We start from the raw sequence: 18679 nt of genomic DNA on the forward strand, positions 1-18679 counted from the left end.
AGGTAAGGAAAGATTAAAAGTGAGAGTGAATGTGTGTAAGATGAAGTGGAATGGTTGAGTGCAAAACAACAGACTACACTTGTGGATTAAAGAAGCTGGACAAAGACAGAAAAAATAAAAGGCCCAATATAAACTGGATTTAACACTTCAACATAATCTGTCTACTGCTAAATTATGGCTCCCAGTGATTTAATTTTACATCTGAAGAATTGGGGATGTTATAGACTTTGAGCATCTTGCATATGGATGCTTTAGGCAAAAATGCTGAGAACTGCTGTAGTAATAGATACAACCCCTCATATTTGTAAATAATTCATGCTTCATCCGTGCTAAGAAAGCCTATGTTTGGAACCATCTTTTAGAGCTGGGGGATTGATTCGGTACCCCTGCACAGCCTCTAGCTTTAGGGTCACATATCCATGCCCTCCCTCATCCCTCAATTACTCTTAAAACAACTTTGGAAAGAATTAACCAGAATTTTTTTTAATGATATTTGTTAGGACTTTACTATGTGCCAGGCACTGTGCTCAGCACAGATAGATACAAGATAGGTTGGACACTCTCCCTGCCCCACATGGGGCTCACAGTCTTGACTCCATTATACAGATGAGGTAATAGGCACAGAGAAGTTAAGAATAATAATAATGGCATTTATTAAGCGCTTACTATGTGCAGAGCACTGTTCTAAGCACTGGGGAGGTTACAAGGTGATCAGCTTGTCCCAAAGGGGGCTCACAGTCTTAATCCCCACTGTACAGGTGAGGTAACTGAGGCACAGAGAAGTGAAGTGACTTGCCCAAAGTCACACAGCTGACAATTGGCAGAGCTGGGATTTGAACCCATGACCTCTGACTCCAAAGCCTGGGCTCTTTCCACTGAGCCACTTGTCTCAAGTCACACAGCAGACAAGCAGCAGAGCCGGGATTAGACCCCAGGTCCTCTGACTCCCAAACCGTTCTCTTTCCACTAGAAAATGCTACTGCTCAAAATTCAAATGTTTTATATATAAAATATTTTTTTCCATCTCAAAAATGACCAACTTTCAGCTTCTCTGGTGCAAGGGTTGAAAACAGCACATTGAATGATTATCTCATCAATAACCTTTACTTTATTTGCTAGGCTGCTATTTGTTAGCAGTCAAATGTGCCTAGAACTGTTTATTCAAGGGAAAACAGCAGCTTAAAGGCATTAAGCAAATAGCTTCCTGCTGTAATATTTTTAAAGATGGGTTAAGTGCCACCACATTCATGCTGTTGACTGCTCCATTGTAGCAATCATATTTGAGAGTTTATTATGTACAGAGAACTGTATTAAGCACCTGAAGTAGTAGAATAACACCGAGTTGGTAGACATGTTCCCTGCCCATGATAAGCATACAGTCTAGATTAATCACTGTAGTCCACTGAGTGACTAAAGTAGCAGTTAGCCAAATGTGTCTGCTATATCGTTGGGTCATATTGTTGTGTCGTATTTATTAAACTCAATAAATATAATTGACTGATGGATTAAAATGCAAGAAAGTTTTAAGAGCACAAAATAGGCACTCATTCTTACACAAACCTATCTCTCTGAAGTGCTTTATGATGGTTATCATCTCAGGTGCTACTGAGTTAAAATTGTTCATTAATTGCCTTTGTTAAAATAATCTTTTTACTAGTTTCCAGAGAAACTACTACAAAACAGGTCCCCCTCCCTGTACTCCATCCATGAGAAGCATGTGATTTTTTTTTTTTAAAGTAGAAAAGCTGATGAAGAGGTACGGCATGTCTTTAGGATTTCTACTGCACAAACATTCCTGTCAGGGCTGGCTTCAGAAGTTCAGCTACCCTAAAGCAAGGAAATATTTGTTGCCCCTTTCTGTTCTGAATGATATTACATGACCATGAGAACATGCATAACATAACAGTGATATTCCTTCATCCAATCATATTTATTGAGCACTTACTGTATGCAAAGCATTGTATTAAGGGCTTTGGAGAGTACAATAACAATAAACAGATACGCTCTCTGCCCACAAGCTTAAAGTCCAGAAAACAAGCTTACATGAGCAGTGCCCACTCCCATTCATTCTCTCTCTCTCTCTCTCTCTCTCTCTCTCTCTCTCTCTCTTTCCCCCCCCCCCACCCCACCCCGATCACTAAGCACAAATTGGGCTTTATTCCAGCTCTTAGAAAAAGTCTGTTTGAACCCCTGAACCTGGAGGATTTCTACAAAAAATATTAAGGGTGGAATTTGTTTCGCACTTATGTCCTAAGCATTGCGCTAAGTGCTATTTGATTTGAATAGTTCCTCTCCCACCAGGGGCTCACAATCTAAGTGGGACGAAAGACAGGGATTTAATCCTTACTTTACAGGTGAGGAAATTTAGGCACAGAGAAGTGACTTGCCCAAGGTCACACACAAGGTGAATGGCAGAGTTGGGATTAGATCTCAGGTCTCCTGACTGTGTTCTTTCCACTAAGAAATAATGATAATAACAGTGGTATCTGTTAAGCACTTACTCTGCGCCAAGCACTGTACTATCAATCAATCAATCATATTTATTGAGCACTGTGTGCAGAGCACTGTACTAAGCACTTGGGAAGTACAAGTTGGCGACATATAGAGACAGTCCCTACCCAACAGTGGGCTCACAGTCTAAATCTGCATACTAGTATTACTAGTGGCATTATTACTAGTAGTATTATGTATTATACTACTAGTATAATACATAGTAGTATAATACTAGTAGTGTTACTAGTAGTATTACTATACTACTATGCACTAGGGAAGATACAAGACCATGGGATTCACATTCCTAGTAGGAAGGAGGACAGCATCTTCATTTTGCAGATGAGGAAACTGGGGCACAGAGAAATTAAGTGACTTGCCCAAAATTACCCAGAAAGCATGTGGCAGAGCTGAGAGTACAACCCAGGTGATCTGGCTCCCAGGCCTGTGCTCTTCCCACTGGGCCACACTGCTTTTCCCCTGCTAAGCACTCTGATCTCCTTTCATCTGAGCCATTACTGTCCCTGCTTGCTTTTTTAATCAATCAATCGGATTTATTGAGCACTTACTGTGTGCAGAGCACTGCACTAAGCACTTGCGAAGTACAAGTTGGCAACGCATAGAGACAGTCCCTACCCAACAGTGGGCTCACAGTTAAGAGTGAATGCTATCAAATTCTTCAATGTTGTCATAACCACCCACAGTGCAACCCTCGTGCTGTTGCGTCCCCACCATGAGCTACCTCCTCTGAGGTTGCACTGGTGTGGCCCTCAACTTCCCCCCCCAACCGCCCACATCACATCAGACCATTGCCCCTTTGGACCTGGGTACCCTTAGGTGGTTGTTTCCCTAGCATGCTATTTCCAACCTCATGAGTCCTAATTCCCAACATAAAATCTGTTAGCGCCACTCTAAGATTATACCACCTTCTCTTAATGGGGTTTGCCAAAAGTTCACTTCAATATACCTAATCAATAGGATGTGCACTACTGCACTGAGATCTAGTGATTTTTGCAGGGTTAAGTATCAGATTTCTGTAATACAGCAAGTTTAGCAGGACTGAGGAAAACATATGCCTCAAGCCATTTTCACAGTGGGAGGCTGAAGGAAATCAGTGTTTGAGTCTGGTAATAAACAGAGCAAAGTATTCATAATGAGGGCAATAAACCTAAAGGGAAGGAATATTTATTAGTTCATTTCTTGATATTACACCCACTTTAACAGGGATATTTTTCTTGATCAAGAAGATGAAGATTTTTTAAATAACAAATTATTCAAGTTGACTTTCTAAAATTCTCCTTTTAGTCATCTTTCCATAAATCCACCTACACAGAAACACACACACTGCCCCTTAACCCCTCAGCATTTCTGGGAACATAACTAGGAGACCTTGAAAGAATATTAAACAAAGTACAGCTCTTTGAACTAGAATTAAACACAAAATAACATCTATCAGTGCATTTCTAAAGCAGTTAACTCATTGGTCAACAAAGAGCATCTGAAGAACAAAACAGTGGAATTGCTCAATCTCCCACTGGAAGAAGTGGTCGTATTCTTATGGAAAGATATGCTCCAGAACAAAAGTGCTTATTGCCAATGGGCATATTCCATGTATTTTTTTTATGCTGCATTCTCAACTTCTCTTGCTTTAAAACCACACTGGTTTCTTCAATCCTTGAGGTCACCTAAAAAAAATCCTTCATTTCTGAAATATCTAACTTGTCCTAGGAGGGAAATACCTTCCTAAGTATCAGAATTCCTAAGGACTATTGAATGGTCTCTGGAAAATGCTGGTCAGAAAAAGCTGCAACTAGTATACTGCAAGCCACATCACCTGATGACTGGCAACTGATTCTGATGTGCTTCTTAAGAATAATAATAATAATGGTATTTGCTAAGTGCTTACTATGCGCCAAACACTGTTCTAAGTGCAGGGGTAGATACAAGGTAATCAGGTGTGAATCCTACATGGGGCTCACAGTCAAAATCCCCTTTTAACAGATGGGATAACTGAGGCACAGAGAAATTGAGTGACTTGCCCAAAGTCACACAGGTGATAAGTGGTGAAGTCGGAATTAGAACCCACGACCTCTTACTCTAAAGCCCGTGGTCTTTCCACTAAGCCACGCTGCTTGCCAGCATCACACAGCAAAGTGGCTTTCAGAAACGCACATAAAACGTGATGAAAAAAGGGGACCAGTAACATGGAGTTGAAGCAAATCACAGATTTTTCTGCAAATTCCTGAATGCTGAAATGGTTAAAAATTCACCTTGCTTTATGTTGGAACATAGTCAGTGGTGCAACCCAACAGACATCACTTTGAAAACACTGTAGGGAGAAGCCCCAAGTATTCGCTGCATTCCTGATAGAACAAATGTTTATACAGGAGTACAGGAATGATGGAGTAGGGGATTTCAGAGCAAAAGATTTTAGAAGGGCACAAAAGTAATATTTCAGGAATTCCCAGAAACAAAGAACCTAGGTGCTTTCCGATGTTGACTCCTGGTTCCATGAGCTCTTGGCCCCAGAGAACTCACAACATTCAAACGAGATGAGGAAAGATATACTTGCCGTATCTTTAGTTAACTTACCACATCCTTCTGTTCACCTTCTTTTGGGGTCAGGTTGACAGTGAGCAAAATTGTTCCCAGGTCATGGTCAGGGTGATGTGGATCTTTCAGATTAAGGGTCACATCTGTTGACCTAGGAGGAAAAACCCTCAGATTTTAAAAATCTCCTGATGGACTGAGGAGAAGGGCTATCACATCAATCAATAAATCATACTGTACAATAAGTGCTTGGGAGAGTACAATAATAACAGCTAGCAGATGTGTTCTCTGCTTAGAGAAGCAGCGTGGCTCAGTGGAAAGAGCATGGGCTCGGGAGTCAGAGGTCATGGGTTCAAATCCCAGCTCTGCCGCTTATCAGCTGTGTGACTTTGGGCAAGTCACTTAACTTCTCTGTGCTTCAGTTACCTCATCTGTAAAATGGGGATTAAGATTGTGAGCCCCACATGGGATAACCTGATCACTTTGTATCCTCCCCAGCGCTTAGAACAGTGCTTTGCACATAGTAATTGCTTAAATACCAAAATTATTATTATTATTATTATGAGGAGCTCATAGACTAGAGGAGGACACATATTAAAATAAATTCTGGATATGTACTTAAGTGATGTGGAGCAAATAAAGAGTACAAATTCAAGTGCAATGCAGGAGAGAGAGGGAGTAGGGGAAATGAGGGCTTAGTAGCAGAGGGCCTCTTGAAGATGTGATTTTAATAAGGCTTTGATGGTGGGGAGAGTAATGGTCTTTTGGATAGGAATGGGGAGGGGATTCCAGGCCAGAGACAGGATGCCGGTGAGGCGTCAGCTGCAAGATAAAGAATACTGAGGCACAGTCAATAGATCGGTGCTGGAAGCATGAAGTGCTCAGGGTGGGTTGTAATAGGAAATCAGCAAAGTAAGATTGGAGGGGGCAAGGTGATTGAGTCTCAAACCAAATGGTGGGGAGTTTCTGTTTGATTCACAGGTAATAATAATAATAATAATGGTATTGGTTAAGCGCTTACTATGTGCAAAGCACTGTTCTAAGCACTGGGGGGGATACAAGGTGATCAGGTTGTCCCACGTGGGGCTCACAATCTTATTCCCCATTTTACAGATGAGGGAACTGAGTCACAGAGAAGTTAAGTGACTTGCCCAAAGTCACACAGCTGACAGTTGGCGGAGCCGGGATTTGAACCCATGACCTCTGACTCCAAAGTCCATGCTCTTTCCACTGAGTCACGCTGCTTCTCCCAATGGGTGGATGGGGAACTACTGGAGGTTTTTGAGGAGTGATGTGGGCAGTGGTTTTCTTGAAAAATGATCCAGGCAGCAGAGGGAAGTAAAGACTGGAGTGGGGAGATACAGAAGGTCGGGAGGTCAACAAACAGGCTGATTTAGTAGTTGAGGCGAGATATGGCAAGTGCTTAGAACAGCATAGTAGTAGTTTGGATGGAGAGGAAAGGGTAGATTTTAGCAGTGTAATGATGATTGAACTGAGAGGACTTGGTGACAGACTCGATATGTAAATTGAATGAGAGAGATGAATTGTGGATAATACCCAAGTTACGGGCTTGTGAAACAGGGAGGGTTGTGGTACTCTCTATAGTGATGAGAAAGTCACGGGGAGGTCAGGGTTTGGATATGTTAAGTATGAGATGTTGGTGGGGCATCCAAGGCAAAAAGAAATAAGAGACTATGGAGAAGGAGAAAGATCAGGGCTGGAGATTTCGGTTTGGGAATCACCTGTGTAGGGATAATAGTTGAACCTGTGGGAGTGAATGACTTCTCCAACGGAATGGGTGTAGGTGGAGAATATAAGGGGACCCACAACTGAACCTTCAATCATATTTATTGAGTGCTTTTTTGTGTGTACAGCTCTGTACTAAGCCCTTGGGAGAGTACAATATAACGGAGTTGCTAGACATATTTCCTGCCCACAATGAGCTTATGGTCTAGAGAGGGAGACAGACATTCATATTAACCTAATGTTAATATTAATTTATTCAATTAAAATTAACATTATCATTGATATTTTAACATTAATTCTTTTGCCTCCAGGACAGGATGCGACTCCACACTGTTAGGCTACCACATACTGCTTGATTGGCATTAGCTCTTTCTACAAATTTGAAAAGAAGGATAGTCCTCACACTCCCTTTTTAGCCCATTCTGGGGTAATAGTAATAATTATAATAATAATTGTTTTTGTTAAGCTCTTAATATGTGTCCAGCACTGTTCTACGTACCGGGGTTGATGTGAATTAAACAGGTTGGACGCAGTCCCTGTCCCACACAGAGCTCACAGTCTAAGTAGGAGAGAGAAAATATACTGAATCCCCATTTTGCAAATGAGGAAACTGAAGCAGAAAGAAGTAAAATGATAATAATAATAAATCATGATGGTATTTGTTAAGTGCTTACTATGTGCCAAGCACTGTTCTAAGCGTTGGGGGAGATACAAGGTAATCAGGTTGTCCCACATGGGGCTCACAGTCTTAATCCCCATTTTACATATGAGGTAACAGGCACAGAGAAGTTACATGACTTGCCCAAAGTCACTCAGCTGACAAGTGGCAGAGCCGGAATTAAAACCCACGACCTCTGACTCCCAAGCCCTGGCTCTTTCCACTAAGCCACGAAATTACTTGCCCAAGCTCTCATTGCACCTCACTGATTGCTTTTTTCTGACCCAAATTCTCCCTGTTCCAAATCAAATCCTCCAGATGCTATGGAACAAAGATCAGCCCCATGCTGTCCTCTACATAACATTTCTTCATGTATCTGGCTCTGAATTTGGAAAATTTATCCGTAATTGCCCACCTTCACATACTAGAGTCAAAGGCCCCCATTATAATAGAATTCACTTTATCTGACAGGCTACAAGCTTCCAATTTTCTGATTAAATGCTACAAGGCTCTACTCCCATTTCTAGGGTGGTGGTTCCTGAACAACCCTGCTGTCTGCATCCAAAGATCGCTGCAATAATACCATACCTTTTCAACTCCAATAAAGTGAGATCCAAAAAGGCAGAGCCCATGAAGTCATCCTGCAGCCCAAAGTCATAATCAAAGACCTAGAATACAAAGAGGTAGAATGCTGTTCATCAAGTTCCCGTACTACAATGGAAGCTTTTTGTTACAACTTCTTAAACAAAGATTTCACTAGTAGTCTGTCTCCCTTAGAGCTCCTCTCCTCTATTATAGCAGCAGTGCTGGCATAGTCCCTGGTGACTAGGTCCACTCAACCTTTCCTATTTTGGTGTGGGATTTGGTAACAAGGAAAAGAGAGAATGCAAACTGTTCTGCTTTTCAGTGCCGTGCTGCGTTAAAGATTCTAAAAAGAACATTCATAGAGAGCTTTTCAACTGCAATCCAATCCTCACCTATTAATGATGTTTCTTCTATCAGGCTTCACAAATTCTATAGATAGAAGGCAGACTCTTGGATAGCCAGAGGAGGGATGTTGTGGGAGCTCTGGACTCAGATAATATTGCACCTTTTTACCTTGCAAATTTATCATATTTAAAAAGATAAAACCGGGCAATTACTATACTATTGCTGTTCCTATCTGCAGTTCACAGTTCGATTAATTGGAGAATCCAAACACATTACCTGGGACCCACTCCCATTCCACATTAGAAAGAATAGGTGCTAGGTCTACCCAAACAATGTGAAATGAAAAAGGGACCAAATGTCCCATATAGGTAACGGTATTTATTGAGCTTCCTCCGGATGCAATGCACTGTATTAAATGCTTAGGAGGGTACATCAGAAGTTCCTGCCAGCAAGGAGCTTACACTCTACTATATTTAATCCCTGCAAGGAGACAATTCCTAGATAATTCTGGTCTAAAACCTCTTTCCAAAATAGCATATTTTGGGTTGTGAATTATCTCAATATTTGCCTTGACTTCACTTCCCTTGGTTAAAGACATAAGCACAATCTCTGACACAAGAAAACACTGGAAATGATTAAATAATGTTGATACCCTGTACAGACTTAGTGGAAAGAACACAGGCTTGGGAGTCAGAGAATGTGGGTTCTAATCCCTGTTCTGCTGCCTGTCTGCTGTGTGACCTTGGACAAGCCACTTAACTTCTCTGTGCCTCAGTTACCTCATCTGAAAAATGGGGATTAAGGCTGCGAGACCCACATGGGACAACCTGATTACCTTGTATCTACCCCAGTGCTTAGAAAAGTGATTGGCATATAGTAAGCATTTAAATTCCATAATTAATATTATTACAAATTCTCAGAGTAGGACTATCTAGCAAGCTAGAACTCCAGAATAGAAGTGGGGAAGTTGCATAGGTTAAACCTGGGACCATCTCTATATGTTGCCAACTTGCACTTCCCAAGCACTTAGTACAGTGCTCTGCACACAGTAAGTGCTCAGTAAATATGGTTGAATGAATGATTGAATTAAAAATCTCACCACTTTCTCAGACAGGCAGAAAATGTATGAAAAAAATATTCCTCTTTCCATTGGTGAGAGATTACTTGGAATGAAGCACAGATAAAGATAAAGTCTAAGAACATTACTTTGCTTTTGGGCATGGATGACAAGGAAATATAGCTTCCATCCTATTCTTGTTGGCTTTTAATTAGGATCATAACACCATCTTATTCCAGTGCTGTTTCTCAGTTTCTCCTGAATAACTGTGCTTAGTACAGTACCTGGCATTTAGTAAGCACTTAAATACCATTTAAAAAAAATCAAGGGTACAGCCACTTTCTAAATGATTGTGAAATCTTCTGACAGTTTTCAGCTGATATTTTATTAAATTAAAACAACGGAAGTACCAAAACATCAACCCATCATTACTTCTACCAGCATTTCAAACACAGCACAATCATGCAATATGGTACAAGGTTTTAGATCCCATTAAAAAAGCTGATTCAGTTCTCATTTTTACAAGTCTGACCTAACACTTTAAGAAACTAGCAGTCAAATCCACTAGAGGGCCCAAGGACTTTACATTTTTGATCACATTAAGATAAATAAAACTAGTTTTTACTCCAGTGAACTAGGGGACAAGTTCCTCCTTTCAAATTTGTTCAGTGATTAAAATAGTTGAACTGGGAAAAGAGAAAAAAATATATTTTACGAGCTACCTGCAGAGAGCCAGTGATGATACAAAAGATGCTGCAAGCACATGCAATTGTAGATTTGAAACTTTCTTTAAAGCAATTTGTTTTGGAAGATCCATAAACTGAAGTTGGAAACATAAAATTGGTCATTCCGTTCTTCAGCTACAGTTATACAGGAAGCTGTTCCTGCATATGCAGGAAGAGGTTCAAAGATGATGATACTCATAGATTCAATCTGTGTGTGTGGAGATGGCGGGAGGTGTGATAAGACCAATGTATGTTCGGCAATCTTTTGAACATCTGTTTACAGAATGTTATTTATAGAAACAAAAAAAAAAAGCTAGTGTAGCCACTGAAGTTGAATAGTTTGAGAATTTGAGAACCAAGGATTCATCTTCTGCACTTCTGAATATCAAGTTTGACAGTTATTAGAGTGGATCACACTTTTTTTTTTTACAAGGTATTTGAGGATTTGCCTATTTTGTTTAGTACAGAAGCTCAAATCTACCCACCCAAAGATAAGCTGTACTGCCTTCTAAAGGATCAGAAGTGTGGGGGGGGTGGGGTGGGGGGTGGTTTTTATTTTGGAATCTTCAATTATAGTTTCATAGCTTGTAGGTTTTTAATTCCTTTAACTAAGTAACCAAAACAAGCAATTTAGGATCTCTCTGTCTCTCTCCATTCATTCGGCCTTGGAATGATAGAAAGAGTGAATTGCCAGTGGAGAATTTCAATTCATTTCAACAGACTCTGAAAATGATGCCCTTCTTTATCAAAGCAGAAGAGTGCATTATTGAGAAAGAGTGCCAAGGCAGTTCTAAGGATTCAAAGAGGGCCCAAGTAGCTCTTGTCTCACAAGTGTTTTATTTTAATCCACGACTTCTACTGAGGTTTTATTTCAAAATTGCCTTTTCAGTTTCCTCTGCTCCACTGGGAAAAGTACACCTTAGCCCAGTGAACAATTCTTTCCACCACTGATTCAGGCAAAATTATACATTAGGCTGCTAAAATCCAATTAAGCTGGGCATTATCCTATATACCCTGTAGCTAGAAGTGAGAACTCAGATTTTTAAATTATTGACCCGTTTTTACATGAAATGGTTCAGCAAAGCTGCATTTCATACCTGTGTCAGAACAGGAATGAATCTGGTAGACTAAGTTCTTTAAAAAAAAAATTAGTATTTGTTAACAGTTACTATGTGCCAGGCACTGTACTAAGCGCTGAGGTAGATTCTTGCTAAGCAGGTTGGATGCAGTCCCTGTCTCACAAAGGGCTCACAGTATTAGTCCCCATATTACAAATGAGGTAACAGGCACAAAGTGAAGTGACTTGTCCAAGGTCACTCAGCAGACAAGTCAGTCAATTGTATTTATTGAGCACTTACTGTGTGCAAAGCACTGTAAGCACTTGGGAGAGTACCATATAGCAATATAACAGACACATTCCCTGCCCACAGCAAGTTTACAGTCCAGAGGAGGAGACAGACAATATGAATTAATTATTCATTCAATTGTGTTTATTGAGTGCTTACTGTCTGCTGAGAGCACTGTATTAAGGGCTTGGAAAGTACAATACAGCAATAGAGAGAATCCCTGCCCACAACGGCCTCATAGTCTAGAGGGGTAGATACGGATATGCACATAAGTGCTGTGGGACTGGGAGGAGGGATGACAGATGAGGTAACTGATGCACAAAGAATTTAAATGTCTTGCCCAAGGTCTTTCAGTAGGTACATGGTGGAGCTGGGAATAGAACCCAGGTCCTCTGACTTCCAGGCTCTTTCCGCTAGGCCATACTGCTTTCCAGGCTGAAGAGTTATAACACTTTCAGTCTGTTGTCACCAAGAACCACATCCATTTCCCCTGATCATCTTGGCTGTCCTCTGCGCCTTCTCCAGATCTGTTTGTCCTTCCCAAGATATGGCAACCAGAACTTCCCACAGTACTCCAGATGTAGGGACCATAGTTTGAGAGAGGGAACAAAGCCTAGCTTTAGTCTCTCCTTTGTGATGCTCAGCACATAACAGGCCTTTCTAACTGCTGCCTCTCACTCTACAGATGGTTTAAGCAAGGAGTCAACAATGACTCCAAGATTGCTTTGCTGAGGTTGGGATTGAGTAGGACAGAGTTTTTCAATGGATAGTTCATTCATTCATTCATTAAATCGTATTTATTGAGCGCTTACTGTGTGCAGAGCACTGTACTAAGCGCTTGGGAAGTACAAGTTGGCAACATATAGACGGTCCCTAGCCAACAGTGGGCTCACAGTCTAGAAGGGGGAGAAAGACAACAAAGCACAACATTAACAAAATAAAATAAATAGAATAAATATGTACAAGTAAAATAGAGTAATAAGTATGTACAAGCATATATATATACACACACACACACACACACACACACACACACACACACACACACACATATACAGGTGCTGTGGGGAGGTGAAGGAGGTAAGGCGGGGGGGTGGGGAGGGGGATAGTTATGCTTTGGATTGTTTTCCTGAGGGCCATTATTATGCACTGGTTCACATTAAGCTCATCTACCATTGTTTGACTCAGGTTTCTTAGATGTTCCTAATAATAATGACAGTGATAATAATAATTGCAGTAATTATTACATGCCTAATATGGGCCATACACTGTGCTAAGCATATCAAACACAGTCCTTATCCCAAATGTGATTTTCAGTCTAAGCAGAAGGAAGAATATATTTAATCCTGAAAGGGCAGAGAAGTGAAGCGACTTGCCCAAAGTCACATGGCAGGTAAATGGTGGAGCTGGGATTAGAATTCAGTTCTCCTGACTCCCAGTCGCCTGCTCTTTTCACCAGACTATACTGCTTTTTTTCCTGTACTATCTTCCCATTTTCAAAGCTTTTCACTGTCTGGATGAATTTCCAGTCATCTGCTACTGTGGAGCAAAATTCCCTCCAGGTGTGAAAGAGCACAGGGCTAGGGGTCAGCAGGCATGAGTTTAATCCCAGCTCTGTCTCTTGTCTGCAGTGTGACCTTGGGCAAGTCACCTAACGTTTCTGGGCCTTATTACCTCATCTGTAAAATGCCTTTTCTCCTTTCTACTAGACTGTGAGCCCTGTGTCAGCCAGAGAACTAAAACTAGAACTCAGGTCACCTGATTCCAAGAGCCCCGGAACAATACCTGGATACCCTGCACTCAGTTGGTAGTTGCTTATCAATCGATAGACAGAAATGACAGAATCTCATCCACTAGGCTTGGCTTAGTGGATAAATATGCGCCTGGGAGTCAGTAGGACCTGCGTTCTAATCCCAGTTCCGCCACGTGACTGCTGTGTGACTTTAGGCAAGTCACTTCACTTCTCTGGGCCTCAGTTACATCAGTCTGTAAAACGGGGACTGAGACTGTGAGCCCCACATAGAACAGGGACTGTGTCCAACCTGATTAACTTGTATCTACCCCAGTGCTTAGAACAGTGCTTGGCACACAGTAAGTGCTTAACAAGTGCCATCATCATCATCAGAAAACACTGCCAGTAAACACAAGGCAATCACTGGCAATGAGTAAGAGGTGAAGTTGGCAATCCTGTCTCACTAAGGCATTTTATAGACTTTAAGAACACTGTCCTGTAATAAAAATACTAACTGTGGCATTTGTTGGGCTCTTACTATATGCCTAGCACCATACTAAGCACTGGGGTAATAATAATAATCATGGTATTTGTTAAGCGCTTACTATGTGCCAAGCACTGTTATGGGTATAAGCAAATCAGGTTGGACACAGTCCCTGTCCCATGTGGGCTCACGGACTCAATCCCGATTTTACAGATGAGGTAAAAGAAACAGAGAAGTGAAGTGACTTGCCCAAGGTCACACAGCTGACAAGTGGCAAAGTCAGGATTAGACTCCAAGCATGACCTTCTTAACTCCCAAGCCCATATTCTACACTATATGCAGATCAGACCCAATCCCTGTCCCACATGGGAAGTCTAAGAAAGAGGGAAAACAGGTATTTTATCCCCGTTTTTACAAGTGAAGAAACTAAGGCTCGGAGAAGTTAACTGACTTGCCCAAGATCACCCAACAGGAAAGAAGCAGAGCCAGGATTAGAACCCTAGTCTCCTGACTCCCAAGATCCTGCTCTTTTCACTAGGCCACTGTTGTTTCTGGTCCTATAACACCTTTCACTTTCTTCTTTCAAATACCCAAATGTTGGTTAAATGGCTTTGCCACACAGAACCCTTGTAACTGCCTCTTCACACAGATACATCACATGACTGAACTTATGATTTCAGAGTAAAACATAAACAGCTCACCTTGATGTACAATGGATCCCCAGGATGATCAATAAGAAGGCAAGCTTTTTCCTCCCACACAGGGTTGAGGTTCTTGTGTATTGTTTTGCTTCTAAAAACTTCTTTTCCTCCAATTTTGAACTTCACATAGGGATCACTTGTCCCTGATAAAGAGACATATAGATCCAAGTTAATTTTCCAGGCAAGTAGGGCAGTTCTTTCTCCAAACACAATAAAACACGACCAAAAAAGTTGAAACTAGAATAAAGTCATAGGGGGAAAAAGTTGAGGTAACATTAATTTCTCCCTACTTTCATTATGAAGGTCGACAAGCTCATTTTCTGTCCCCAGAAGTCTCTGAAAGCACGGGTGTAAAGAGTAACAGCATTCAAAGGGAGATTTAATTCCAATTTTATACTCTTAAGAGGTCTAGACATCCAATACATCTGATACTCTCTCCACACATCCACCAAGCTAGCTCTCTTCCTCCCTTCGAAGCCCTATTGAGAGCTCACCTCCTCCAGGAGGCCTTCCCAGATTGAGCCCCCTTTTTCCTCTCCTACTCCCCATCCCCCCTGCCCTACCTCCCTCCCCTCCCCACAGCACCTGTATATATATTTGTACAGATTTATTACTCTGTTTATTGTACTTGTACATATTTACTATTTTGTTAATGATGTGCACATAGCTTTAATTGTATTTGTTCTGACAATTTTAACAACTGTCTACATGTTTTGTTTTATTACCTGTCTCCCCCTTCTAGACTGTGAGCCCATTGTTGGGTAGGGACCGTCTCTATATGTTGCTGACTTGTACTTCCCAAGAGCTTAGTACAGTGCTCTGCACACAGTAAGCACTCAATAAATATGACTGAATGAATGAATGATTATTGTTTCTTATTTCATTGGTTTTTCCCATTTTCTAGAAAGGTCAGAGATGTAGAATTGTCCTTATTGAGTGACGCAAGCTTCACCCTTCTACAAAAACAGAGCTGATAAAGCCAGACTACCTCCTACATCCTCAAAATGGGGTCTTCCTTGGCCCTAGTTTCCCAAGCTTTCTCTCCCTCTAATATCAATCATCTAACAATGTGAAAGAGGTGCTTCAACAACCTCTAATTTTATGGCATTTAAGCACTTACTCTGGCCTGGGATAGATATAAGGCATCAGGCTGTACACAGTCCATGACACGCACAACAATAATTAATAATAATAATTGTGGCGTTTGTTAAGTGTTTCCTATATGCCAGGCACTCTACTAAGTGCTGGGGTGGATACAAGCAAATTGGGTTGGACACAATCCTGTCCCATGTGGGGCTCACAGTCTCAATCCAAACTTTATATAGATGAGGTAACAATCCCCATTTTACATATGAGATAACTGAGGCACAGATAAATTAAATGGCTTGCCCAAGGTCATAGCAGAAAAGTGGTGGAGGCAGGGTTAGAACCCAGGTCCTCTGACTCCCAGTCCCAAGCTCTTTCCACTAGGCCACACTGCTTCTCAGTTATTTGTTTAGATGAAAATAGTCTGATTGAGCAGAGATATGAGATTCCCAGACTCTTCCCAAATCAGAGATTCCCAGACTTCCTCCTATTCACTAGCCCTTTAAACATACAAACACTGGTTGAGTGATTTAAAAAACCCACAAAGACAGGGTCCTCCGTGGATTTGAGGGCACATATGGTTCAGAGAACAGAATGTGACACTTGGGAAGTACAGAATTAATAAAGTGACACATTGTTTCCTCCTCCTGCTGTGGGCAAACAAAAATATTCACAATTAGAGTGGTCAAAATACACTGAAGCAGACACATATACAAAAGTGCTACAAGGGGTATACATAAGTTCACAAGGGCTAGGATTATTTAAGCGAAAAACTGGAAGAATTTGAGAGGTTCCCTCATTAATCATATTTATTGAGCACTTACTGCATGCAGAGCACTGTATTGGGTATTTTCCATCTTCCTACTTCCCAGGCTGAAAGAGGGGATTAATGGAACACTTGGATAAAAGAAGCATTAGCGTATCACTACCTTTCAGTAATAACAGGATGGGCATGCTAAAAAATAACGCAAAGCTTTGCAGCTCTTAAATTGCCTAATTTGATGAGAATGCACCCAGCAGGAGTTTTGCGTTTAAAACAAGACTCCATTTAAATGGCAAGAGGCCTTCCATGATACAGCTCAGGAAATCATACTTCAAAACAGAGGGAATTCATAATACAAAAACATGAAATGTTCCTGAACTCCTGTGGATTGCCCATTGTCAATATCAATTTGAGTGTAACTACACCTGTACCCAAAACCTCTGCTCCAGACTGGTCTCTAAGGGTTTAAAGTGATCAGGACTATGGGGAATGAGCTCAGCTTCGTGATCAATCATATCTAGTGAGTACTTATTGTGTGCAGAGCACTGTACTAAGCGCTTGGGAGAGTACAATATAACAGAGTTGGTAGAAATGTTCCTTGCCCACAAGAGAAGCAGGTAGATCACAGGCCTGAAAGTCAGAAAGACCTGGGTTCTAGTCCTGGCTCTGCCATTTGTCTGCTGCGTGACCTTGGGGAAGTCACTTCACTTCTCTACCTTAGTTACCTCATCTGTAAAATGGAGATTAAGACTGTGAGCCCCATGTGGGACATAAGCCTATTGTGGGCAGGGACTGTCTCTCTTTTTTGCCATAGTGTACTCTCCAGCTGGTTAGTACAGTGCTCAGCATACAGTAAGCATTCAATAAATATGACTGAATGACTGAGTCCAACCTGATGACCTTGTATCTACCTCAGTGCTTAGAACAGTACCTGGACCATTGTAGGAGCTTAACGATTAACATAAAAAAGAGCTTATGGCCTAGAAGAGTAGACAGACATTATTATAAATAAATAACAAATACATACACCGTGAGGCTGAGAGAGGGGTGAATAAAGGGTGTAAATCCTAGTGCAAGGGTGGCGCAGAAGGGAGTGGGAGAAGAGGAAATGAGAGCTTAGTCAGGGAAGACCTCTTAGGTGCGATGGGCCTCCAAAAGGGAGAGAATAATTGTCCGTCAGATATGAAGAGGGAGGGTGTTCCAGATCAGAGGCAGGACGTGGGCAATAGTGAGTAATTTGGCATTAGAGGAGTGAAGTGTGTACGCTGGGTTGTAAGAGGAGAGCAATGAGGTGATGTAGGAGGGGGCAAGGAGATTTAGTGCTTTAAAGCTGACAGTAAGGAGTTCCTGTTTGATGCAGAAGTGGATGGGCAACCACTGGTGGGTCTTTAGGAGTGGGGAATCATGGATTAAACATTTCTGCAGAAAAACGACTCCGGAAGCAGAGTGAATTACAGTCTGGAATGGGGAAAGATAAGTCAGGGAGATCAGTAAGGAGGCTGATAGGTAATCAAGGTGAAGTAGAATAAATGTTTAGAATAACATGGTAGCAGTCTGGATGGAGAGTAAAGGGCAGATTATAGCATTGTTGTGAAGGTTGAGCCGACAGGATTTAGTGACAGATTGAATATGTGGGTTGAAAGAGAAAGAGAGAGGAGTGAGAATACTGCCAAAGTTAGGAGCTTCTGAGACAGGAAGAATGGCGGTGTTGTCTACAGTGATAGGAAAGTTGCACAGAGGACCAGATTTGGGTGAGAAGACAAGGAGTTCTGTTTTGGAGGTGTTAAATTTGAGGTTTTGGTAGGAAATCCAAGAAGAAATGTCTGAAGGCAAGAAGAAATGCTAGACTGAAGAGAAGGAGAAAGACCCAGGTTGGAGATGTATATTTGGGAATTGTCTGCACAGAGATGTTAGTTGAAGCCACAGAGCAAATGAGTTCTCCAAGGGAGCGGGTGTAGATGGAGAACAGAAGGGGACCCAGACCAAACTGCATGGAGTTTTGGGGTACTCTGCAGCAGACCTGGATTGAATCATGAAAAGAGTCCTCTGGGAACTTCTAGAATTTTCTAGGTTTCCCTAAGGCACAGATGCCCAATATACAGGGCAATACTGTGTGTTCTGCAGAGAGTCCGCGCTCAGTAAATATGATTGAATGAATGAATGAAATGAATATAGGTTGATGGTCCTTTCTCCTTTTGATCCCAGGAGTTTCCAGTGAGGGCTGAAAAGTCCCCAAATGGTGGCTGTCTGGCGTGTTAAATCTTTGAAACCTGGCCTCACCTAATAATAATAATAGTATTTATTAAGCATTTACAATTTGCCAAGCACTTTGCAAAGTGCTGGATAGATTACAGTCAGTTCCAACAGTCTAAAGGGGAGGGAGAACAGGATTTCTTTTTTTGGTTAATATC

The 18679-nt window shown here is 41.5% G+C and overlaps 1 protein-coding gene across 5 annotated transcripts in view; it reads right to left on the minus strand.

The window, feature by feature from the left end:
• Positions 1–18679, minus strand: part of MCTP1 (multiple C2 and transmembrane domain containing 1) — a 369964-nt gene that overhangs the window by 219924 nt on the left and 131361 nt on the right. For all 5 annotated transcript variants that reach the window (XM_038765896.1, XM_038765897.1, XM_038765898.1 and 2 more), the window contains exons 3-5: positions 14420–14562; positions 8033–8112; positions 5083–5194 (exon numbers count right to left, since the gene is read on the minus strand). In XM_038765896.1, the coding sequence (XP_038621824.1) occupies positions 5083–5194; positions 8033–8112; positions 14420–14562 (335 nt within the window). The remainder of the gene's footprint in view (positions 1–5082; positions 5195–8032; positions 8113–14419; positions 14563–18679) is intronic.

This window comes from Tachyglossus aculeatus, chromosome 23 (assembly GCF_015852505.1).
Source record: "Tachyglossus aculeatus isolate mTacAcu1 chromosome 23, mTacAcu1.pri, whole genome shotgun sequence".
Classification (NCBI taxonomy): domain Eukaryota; kingdom Metazoa; phylum Chordata; class Mammalia; order Monotremata; family Tachyglossidae; genus Tachyglossus; species Tachyglossus aculeatus.